The sequence below is a fragment of the Berghia stephanieae genome, chromosome 2 (assembly GCF_034508935.2).
Source record: "Berghia stephanieae isolate SIO BIC M18660-M18661 chromosome 2, UCSD_Bste_1.3, whole genome shotgun sequence".
Taxonomy (NCBI): domain Eukaryota; kingdom Metazoa; phylum Mollusca; class Gastropoda; order Nudibranchia; family Aeolidiidae; genus Berghia; species Berghia stephanieae.
The window spans coordinates 5,537,185-5,547,862 of record NC_088361.1 but is presented as its reverse complement, the minus strand read 5'-3'; the positions used below and the strand labels follow the sequence as shown (position 1 = coordinate 5,547,862).

Here is a 10,678-nt window from a genome sequence, read left to right as displayed (position 1 = left end):
TGATGATGATGATGATGATGATGATGATGATTATAATAATAAGAAGATAAAGAAGAAGAAGAAGAAATCATTATCAAGAAGAGTTCCACCACCACCACCATAACCGCTATGTGGTCTTGTGGTATGACACTTGCTTTTGGATCGGAAGGTCCTGGGTTCGAGCCACAATCGGGCATAGTTGAGTCCTTGGAAAAGGCTCTTTACTCACATTCTCACTGTACTCAGGTGTAAAATCAGTACCTGGCCGTCATCAGTGTTGTCTCTGTACGAAAAAAATGTAATATCGCATAACAGGCGTCATGTCCCATCCTATATATTAAATGTTGCTGTTGTCCAGGGACCCCTTGTAAAGCACTTTGAGCACATTTAGTGGATATTGCGCATATATAAAAGCTTAATTTTTTTTTTTTAATTTCAATAACCACCACTTCTTTTTTTTATGTCTACCTTAACTTTCACGTTTACAGATCGAGAGAAAAAAAATCAACACTTTCTTTGTGTTTAAAAATATGATTAAATGACAACAATAAATGGCCTCCCTGCTTACCTGAGTCTCAAGCAAGCATCGTGCCTGTAGCACAGGTTTAATCATGCTGTTGGTGCAGTACGTCACAGCAAATGACAACAATTTGGCTCTAGATTAAGAAATTGAAATGTCACAGAGCAATTCTAAATTAAAAAGTCACTGAATATTTTATATATCATCACACACTACTTTAGATGACCACCACCTTATGAACATAAATATCAGAATGGTAATTATAAATTAGTCTATTTTTTACATCTATTTTTCTTAACAGAGAATGTTTGAAATCAAAGGAAGTTGGTGTAACTAATATTTAAAGAGCTTAGTGTGCACATATAATATTCTTCCAACCTGTGAAATATACAATTTTGTAAAAAGCCTTTACTATGATCAAAGTCAATTCAACCAAATTGTGTCCCGTAACTATTTCAGACACCATTTAAAAGAATCTCCAAGATGAGACAGGTATTTCCCCAAACAAACTCCAATCTGTTAAGAATGCTACAAAATGTAAATAACAGATGTGTACAACCAACAAGTTTTCACACAAATTAATACAATTTAAAAATCTAAAAAAGTTAAAGTAGTACAAATCGTGATGTCGATGGCAATAATGACGATAATGTGATAGTGGTGGATATAGAGACTGTGTAATTGATGATGACAACAATTATGATGAGTATATGGAAGTGGTTGTAGTGGTGATGGCAGTAATGATGATGGGTAGTGGTTGTAAGGAAGGTGGTGGTAGTGATGATGATGTGGTGGTTGTAGTAGTGGTGGGAGTGATAATGATGAAATGGTGGTAGTGGCTGTAGTAGAGGTGGTAGTGACGGTGATGATCTGATAATCATCATTAGCAGCAACAGCAGCAACATCATCATCATCATCATCATCACATCATCAACAGCAGTAGCAGTGGCAGCAACATCATCATCATCACCACCACCATCATCATCCATCTGAAATCTCACTTAGCATGAATATCTCTGAAGGCCTCCTGTTCAGCCAGCCTAACGCAGACACTCCAGGCAGGACTGTAGACGATGGAGATGAGACGGTCACAACACTGGTATGCAAACTCATAGTCCATGGCCTATTGCAAAGAGATTAAGAATTATAATAAGGGAAATGATTATCTTCCAATCAAAGATCTAAAATACTATTCATTCAAATTCATTTATACATATACAACGTATTCACCTGGGACCAACAGTCGAATTCCGTTAAATCTGATGTTATAGTGAATGCAGGATGCCATTAGTAAAGTTTCTTGATGATGAAATAAAAAATCAAACTTTCATATTTTAATTTAATCCTGGTTGCCCTGAATAAATAATTGGAAATATAGCTCACAGGCGTTTATTGCTTTCAGTTTAGTTCGCCAGGTAAATCTAGCCAGTCTAGTGATGAGTCATAGCTTTACACTGAGAGAGGGAGACAATTTTTTCGCCGTTCTGATCGATTTTTTCTGAATTTCAAACTAATGTAGTATTGCCGTTATTAAGTGTAGCAAAAATATTTTTATACTACCAAACAGTTTATTAACAGAGTTTTCATTGATTATATAATCATAATTATGATGGTGTTAAAAAGCAAGAGGGATAACCCATGAAATTGATACATAAATTTAAGTGAATTAAAATTTTTAAAAGAATATTTTAACATGTTCAACACTTAAGATTTTAAAACAAAAGTAATGAAAATGATGTTGAATATCTGTAGAATGTAGACATATAAATTTTATACCAGTAGATTGAGGCGTTTTTGAGATATCAGTTCACCTGTACGTAAAAGTAAGGATTTTGAGTAAGGTAAAATTGAAATCCAATCACAGCATTGTCTTAATAGACATTTCTAATAAACCAGAAACATAGTCAAATGTGATTCACTTATATTTATCCCAGAATCGACGAATTATAAGAATTCCATTAAAAATTGTTATATAAGGACATTCATTTAAAGGCAATCAAAACCACTAAGAAAATCTTAAAGAGTTCTTATAATTTTCATAACCTTATTTTTGAGATATCCATGCCCATTACTTTATTTCATGTACTTGACTTGCACCTCTTTTAATTTGTGTGCCATATAGACTGCATATAGCACATCACTGGTGAAAGATTAGGATTATATTCACCTCATGAAGTATTGTTTCTTGTTCAGAGTTTTCTCATTGAACCAAAGGTATCAATACGTGCATCGCATTTCTTTAAATTATGTATCAGTGAGATACATTTCTCGCAAATTGAAATATTTAAATCTGTCAGAATTTCACATTTATATTTATAATCAATTATTGATAACGTCTAGAGTCTTTTAATCCTCTCAGCACGGCTCTGTACTCTTTCACAACAAATTCGACATATTTCATTTGTACTGGTGTGATGACCGTCTTCAGTGTGTCTCTCCATAACCTGAACAGAACTTAAATAAGTAAATTTAAGAAATATCTAAAATTTCCACTTAAATTCAATGAAATCAAATTAAATAAATGTCTCTTATCATCACTATCTATTTTTATTATTGGGTTTCTAAAATAATATGAAATATTCTCCTCTTTGTTGGTAACAAAAATAATTATTGAGATTCCTTTCCACACCCTCTATTCTTAAATCCCTGAATCTACATAATAAAGTATATATCATATGAAAGATAATTTTATCTACTTTTCTCTGATCCCTCACACTTGATGGTAAAAAGTGTTGGCTTGATATTTTGAATTTTTAAATATTTCTTAAACTTATAATTTTAATATTTATTTCATAAAAAACTCTGATTAGTCAGAGCAAAACACAAACGTATCATTTAATGATGTAAATAAAAATAATTGCGTCTTATAGAGGAAAAATTGGCCTTTGTATCAATATATGTTTGAAAATTATGAAAAAGATGCTGCGTCCACAAGAGGCTGAGAAAATTGAGTATTTTGATGAGATTTCTACTACTCTCTGCCTGAGAGAAATTCAAAGTGATGAGATTTACCTGCAGACATAATTTATTGCCAACGCACCATGTCTTGACAGGTGTTATCACTGTGGTTGACGGTGGATTGTTTACATTACTTGACGATAGCCAGTGAGGGAAGAAGTAACTAAAGTGAAAGTTTGGGCCGTATTTAAACGGCTGTGAGCTGTGCTTAATGCGCTTAAATTATGGCACTAATGTATATTAAAAAATTAATGAATATGACAACTGACATACAAAGTAGACTTGACCCAATACACAAATAGAGTAATAAAAAGGGTATCAAGGCAATGAAAGCATGGTAGCCATACTTGGAGATGAATAGTTCAATAGAAGAATTTGGATGATTGCATACATTATGCCAATCTATTTTTCTGTCCCCTTTGTCATCTCAGCAATAATTAGGTCACTGTATATTATTTAGATTATGTCAGAAATGTTTAACAACTCAATTATGTTACAACCCATTCCGTTAAAATTATCAAGTTTTACTCAAGATTTTTAAAAATGGCTCCTTGTTTGTACAATAAACGTAGATAATGGATACGTCTCAGACTTACAGAGACAGCAGCTTCAGCAGCCATCTTGAAGACAAATCCTTCTCGTTCCTCCGGTGTGTCATACTGGATTCCAAGTCGTTGAGACAGCTGGAGCAACTGAAGATGAGCAAAACAAAATTGATACAATTGGTAAATTGTTTTCTGTATAATCAAAAATGAAGACAAAAAGACAGTAACAGCAGAAAAACTATAAGGTTTATAAGATAAATTTATGATTAAAAGAGGGAATAGATGAAGAAGAATGACTAGATATAAGCAATAAAATGTCCAAGAGGTGTTTAAAGAGTTGACTCAAAAGCAAATGAATTAACAAGTTATCAATCAATTATATATTCTAATTGACAATCATGTCAAACAAACCGAGCTTATACATGATCAGGAGATAGCAGCATGAAAATTTGGGAGAGGACATTGATGCAAGAGAGAAATCTGAAAAGTTGTGCACCACAATACGCAGTTTTAATTTCAGTCTGATTGCTAGATAGACACATTAACTTAAATCCATTATCTTTTTAAAGCTTTTGACATTTCATTTGAGCTTAAAAGAGCAGATTTGCCTCAAATTATTTTTTTTTTAACTTTTACCTTTTTTAAAAGTATTCACAATATCTTTAACATCACAAGGTAAAAGACTAACAAAAAGGCCAAGGCAAAACCTTACCCGTTGTGTTTGTTTGTAGCTGGTTGGTTTCATGACTACAGATGTTCTCACAAAATCACTTCGATTCTTACAAAGTCGAACTGAAAAAAAATAAATTAAAAGACATTAACGACCACAATACTATATAAACAACAAATAACAACAGCAAAAACAGCAACAACAACAATATCAACAACAAAGCCACATTTCTCATACAGAAACAATACAGAAGAGTACAAATAATTTATTAAAGCAGAAACAATTTATATTCAGTGATGTTGATGTTCGATCGCCTGCCGCTGCGCTGTGTGACTTGAGCAAGTCACCTCACTCAAGCTCAATTTGCGGCGCTGCACTGCGGTTGATGCCTGGGTTATTCCTAGAGACAGGATAAATGGGAAACTTAGGCAACATTCTACTGGTAGCTAAATGAAAATAATGAATAGAAAAAAGAACAAGAAATAGTTATTACCTTGAAGGGGAAGCACTGCAACTCCAAACTCATTGAGCAAGGGGAGAGCAGCAATTAGATCAAGTTCTTCTTGTATGGGTGGGGGCGTATCAATGATGAGGTGAAGGCAGGCTCTGAGAGAATTAAAAAGTCGAAAGAATAAGTAACTATATCAAAGGGTGAAAACTTTTGGGAGATCTAGGGAGGGAGAATTTTTTAAAACCAGGGTTGAAAAAGTGAGTTGGAGAAAAAAAAAAAGAGAGAGAGAGAGAGAGAGAGAGAGAGAGAGAGAAAGAGAAAGAGATAGAGAGGGAGACAGACAGACAGACAGACAGACAGACAGACAGACAGACAGACAGACAGGCAGGAAGGCAGAGAGAGAGAGAATTGGGAGAAAAAGGAAATATACTCAATTGGACAACATACTGATAGAAATCAGAAATAATGAATTATTCATACGTCTGTGACGATACTACATAGACAAATAATAATCACCAATATTTTCAAAGACAATAAACTGAAAAGAGATGCCACCCAAAATATGCCATGCAGAAATTCCAGGCACCACTTGGAGGAATTTCAAGGACAATAAAGGGATTTTTCTACTTATGGAATCCAATCTATTTAAGACATTACCAAATTAATCACAATGTCAAAAGCAACTCCAAACCACTTTTTTAAACATAATTCAACCCTGGATACAGAATAATGTCAAATAAAATATAAAAATGTCGAATCTATATGGATAAAAGTTCGGTGATTAGACTGGGAGAGATGGATGATGGTGTAGTAGCTGTAATAATAGTAATGATGGTGGTGAAGATGAGAATGTGGTAGTAGTTATGGTAGTGATGGTGAGGTGGTGGTCGAGGTCGTTGTATTGACAGTGGTGATGATGATGATCTGGTGGTTGTAGTTGTATCAGTGATGATGATGATCATGACGGCAATGACGACAATGATAATGATAATGAGGATAAAGAAAGGCAAAAATGGGAGACAAAAACAAAAAACTCCACCTTGCCAGATCCATACAAGGGTCATTCAAATCAGCAGATGAGTCAAAATATTCCCTGGCGGCAGACAGTGTCAAGTCAATAGCTTTGCTATAGGACACCTTGTCCATGCTAGAAGCCCTATGACTGCGACTGGGTTTGATCTCAGTACAACTCCTCTCAAGCATTTGGCCTGTAATGGTAAAGAGAAGCAAACGTTAAATCGGTTTGTCCTGATGGTTGGTAATAATGTCAATTAGAATGGCAATTTCTGTTTTGTTATTTTATTTTGTATTTTATTTCTAAGGGTTTTACAGCGTTTGTGACACATGTAGAACATATCAGAGCCAAAAGAGGAAGAAAATGGGAGAGTAAAGAAATTCTAGAAAAGCAATTAAAGCACCCAATATAAAGTAAGGCAAAGGGGAATTGGTTCAAATAGGGAACAGATGTAGAATCCAAGAGCACGCTATTACCGTACTTAATTTGAGATCACCTAAAAGTCTCATCTTCACACAAGCACAGGTACCCACTAAAAGGAACACACTTAAATGTTTACTAATCATTATATATGTAAAACAAAAAATAATACTGTGTATAACAGATCCTTTACAAGACCAAAAAAATCATCTCCCAAAACTCTAACTATACATTTGACTGTTTCCCTCCCATTCAGGGTATCCGGCCAGGGTCAGGACAAAGCCAAGTAATCCTATTCCAAGACAAAAAGCAAATCGGAAAACAGATATAGGGGGATAGGAGATACAGCAAGTAACCTCCTGCCCACTATGGGAGGTCAGAAACCCCACCCAGGAATGCCAATGTTTTCACCAAAAGCTACAGGAGCTGAATGAGCCAGTAAACTGGAGAGAAAAATAAAGTGAGTGAATGTGACTCATATAAAAGGGGACAACACAAAACAATCAAAGAAGCATTGTTACCTCTCTGTCCCCCGAGGAAGGTTAAAGGTCGAAACGTTGCTTGTTTTATGCTGTCCCCTTTTATAAGAGTCACATTCATTCACTTTGTTTTTCTCTCCATGAAGTTTTTACAAGGCAATCTGCTACTGTGTTTTTCAATTATGTTACAAATAACAAAACAGACAAATATATAAATATATGAGTAACAGTAAGAGTGGATTCAAGATGGGTTAACATTAAGGTCAGATGATTTTCTTATAAGTCCAATATTTTCTATAGTACCTGAACCTGTACGAAACACATAACATTGGTATCAATAGAACGGGAGTCTTTTGTAGGTGCTCATAATAGTCACTTTACATTAATAACAAAAACCTACCTGCCAACCGAATAGTATCTTGTTTTCCAGAGCACAGTAAACTTTCGACGAAGATCTGAAATATATGCAAGTAGAAATTGATTATTCAATAACTACGATTTATTCTATCTTACAATTGAAATTTAAAAATTAAGTGAAATATTTTCAACATAAATGAATAAATACCTCAAGGTAAAAAGATATAAAAACAAATTTAACAGAACTTGTATAATTTAAATGCTGGAAAAGGCACAACTGAGTTATAAAAATACCAAAGCACTGTACGGTCTTGGTTCATGAGCCAGCTCTTTACCTACCCATGAAAAGTATTGTGTGCATCTCTAAACTTAAGTAGGAAGACACAAGTCGTGACGATGTCAATGCTCTGCCACCAATACTAGCTTTCATAATACACATTGTTTTAAACTGTGCAAATTGGCTTTTAAACAAAAGCAGATTAAATCTTACACTTGTTGGCAAACTTTAAATAAGAGCATTACTCTTGTGATTGTTTACTTATTTTTTGTGGGTTTTTTTTTTTTTTGCAGTGATCGGCACTCGCTGGCCTTTATGAAACTCTCGAGATCCAGATCTATAATAAAACATGAACAAAACAGTGATTTAGCAAAGAACACCTAATTTGCACATCAATCCAATCACAATGACTGTGATTTTCAGGAATAGAAGGAAGGAAGACATAAAAATTAAGGAAACCATCTAACCTCATGGCAGGAACTCCAGGATATACACTTGTAGACTTTGGTCTGCAATTCCATTACATCATCATGTAATTTGTGCCACTCAAGCTCTGACAGTGGCAAAGATCTGGAATAGAATGTTTTCATAGAAACACCCAGCTTTAGTATTCAACTTCATTAAACCTTTTTCACAGGAGTATTTTTTACCTTTAAAAAGTGTTTTTAAAATTGTGTGCAAATGTCTCTCTTGTGATAGTTTGACCTCGTTGAATATAACAAGGCATGAGAAAATGAGATTAACCCTTTAACCGCGGAATTTTTTCACTAAAAAATTGTGTATTTATTTTCATGTCCGAAAAGGGCATGGGGGTACACTTAATATAATGACATTGTGAGAACTGTGTTGGATAAGAAGACCCAAATGTTTGGTACCAAAATAAAGATCACTCTCAATGACTAAGTAAATGGAAAAATTGTGGAATAAAAAGTCTAACCTGCTAAAATTTACGAAACTATAAAGAAAATGCAAACAACGCAGTCTACGTTACTCCGCACAGCGCGAAGAGACCGATCAACGCATGACGCGTTGCTCAGCAGCTATAGAGTTTAAGAACAGCTTGAGTCAAAAATACTAAATGACGAAGGAAACGGAATGTTGTTTATTCAATACTATTTATATTATATTAAATAAAATACTAAATGACGAAGGAAACGGAATGTTGTTTATTCAATACTATTTATATTATATTAAATAAAATACTAAATGACGAAGGAAACGGAATGTTGTTTATTCAATACTATTTATATTATATTAAATAAAATACTAAATGACGAAGGAAACGAATGTTGTTTATTCAATACTATTATATAATAAATAAAATACTAAATGACGAGAAGAATGTTGTTTATTCAATACTATTTATATTATATTAAATAAAATACTAAATGACGAAGGAAACGGAATGTTGTTTATTCAATACTATTTATATTATATTAAATAAAATACTAAATGACGAAGGAAACGGAATGTTGTTTATTCAATACTATTTATATTATATTAAATAAAATACTAAATGACGAAGGAAACGGAATGTTGTTTATTCAATACTATTTATATTATATTAAATAAAATACTAAATGACGAAGGAAACGGAATGTTGTTTATTCAATACTATTTATATTATATTAAATAAAATACTAAATGACGAAGGAAACGGAATGTTGTTTATTCAATACTATTTATATTATATTAAATAAAATACTAAATGACGAAGGAAACGGAATGTTGTTTATTCAATACTATTTATATTATATTAAATAAAATACTAAATGACGAAGGAAACGGAATGTTGTTTATTCAATACTATTTATATTATATTAAATAAAATACTAAATGACGAAGGAAACGGAATGTTGTTTATTCAATACTATTTATATCTTTTTAAAAATTAATAATATCAAGTCACATATCAAATTAAAGGTGAAGCTTAGATTTATTTTTCCATTCTTCTCCTAATATAAGATTACTGATATGGAGTTGAATAGCTTTGTACCAGACAGCTAAGCCATTGCATATCAATGAATGGGAAGTTACATAAGTATGAAAGAACTTGTGTGATTTATTTATAAAATGTTGTTCTCCATAAGCGTTTGATGTTAATGTGAATTAGGATTGCATTTGGTGGAGCTGATAGCCAAGATAATACCATCTATTTTTATGATTTTATTTATTCAATTTGTCATCATATAGATGCATTTTAAAAACTCTAGAACAAACCTTGATAGATTTATGAAAGTTTAAAATTCTCTAATTTGACCATTGTGTTGATTCTCGACCACCATTTTGATTTGTAAAGTATTGAAAGGTAGTGCAAAGCAGTCCTAGGTTTGTTTTTTTTTTTCTATTATTAGGGTTAGCTCAAGGTAGGAGGATTTTTTTTTCTATTGAATGAAATAACACTAGATTTGGACTTATTTAAAACGAAGAGGCAAACCTTTTTGTGGCCATCCTGGTCAGTTTTATCATCAAACTCCTGCTGGCATCTGGATCAATCTGAAAAGTGGAACATCAACACGTCTTATCTATACATTACAAAACATTACAGAAAATATTATTTTCTCAAATGAACCCCAAATCTTTAATACTTACATTTTCTGTAACGTTTTGTGTCATCCGAGTTTGCTTGTTACATTTTGCAATATCATGTAATTAATTAATTTTTTTTTAAATAATTAACTCCCAAGGTGGTTTTATCACTGTTATCCTCTTGAAGTAAAATTAACTATATAAGATGTAAAACTAAGCCATTCTATAATTTTGGCTCTATAGCTGTTGTTTTTCAACTCCCATCCAGAGAGTGATTAAATTCATGTTTCTAAGGTGAGTGATGCTCTCTCGGGAAATAAAATAATCAGAATAAGAAAGAAAAAGACACGCATAATAGAGAGACAGAGAGAAGAGAGACAAAAGAGAGAGAGAGAGAGAGAGAGAGAGAGAGAGAGAGAGAGAGAGAGAGAGAGAGAGAGAGAGAGAGAGAGAGAGAGGGGGGGGGGGGGTTCCGTAA

The 10,678-nt window shown here is 33.2% G+C and overlaps 1 protein-coding gene across 1 annotated transcript in view; it reads right to left on the bottom strand.

Moving 5' to 3' along the window:
• The window catches only part of LOC144964213 (NBAS subunit of NRZ tethering complex-like), a 70,299-nt gene that overhangs the window by 24,154 nt on the left and 35,467 nt on the right, over positions 1–10,678 (bottom strand). The window contains exons 32-40 of the mRNA XM_078898222.1: positions 10,109–10,167; positions 8,139–8,241; positions 7,438–7,492; positions 6,163–6,331; positions 5,166–5,278; positions 4,715–4,794; positions 4,054–4,149; positions 1,501–1,622; positions 548–635 (exon numbers count right to left, since the gene is read on the bottom strand). Of these exons, the coding sequence (XP_078754348.1) occupies positions 548–635; positions 1,501–1,622; positions 4,054–4,149; positions 4,715–4,794; positions 5,166–5,278; positions 6,163–6,331; positions 7,438–7,492; positions 8,139–8,241; positions 10,109–10,167 (885 nt within the window). The remainder of the gene's footprint in view (positions 1–547; positions 636–1,500; positions 1,623–4,053; positions 4,150–4,714; positions 4,795–5,165; positions 5,279–6,162; positions 6,332–7,437; positions 7,493–8,138; positions 8,242–10,108; positions 10,168–10,678) is intronic.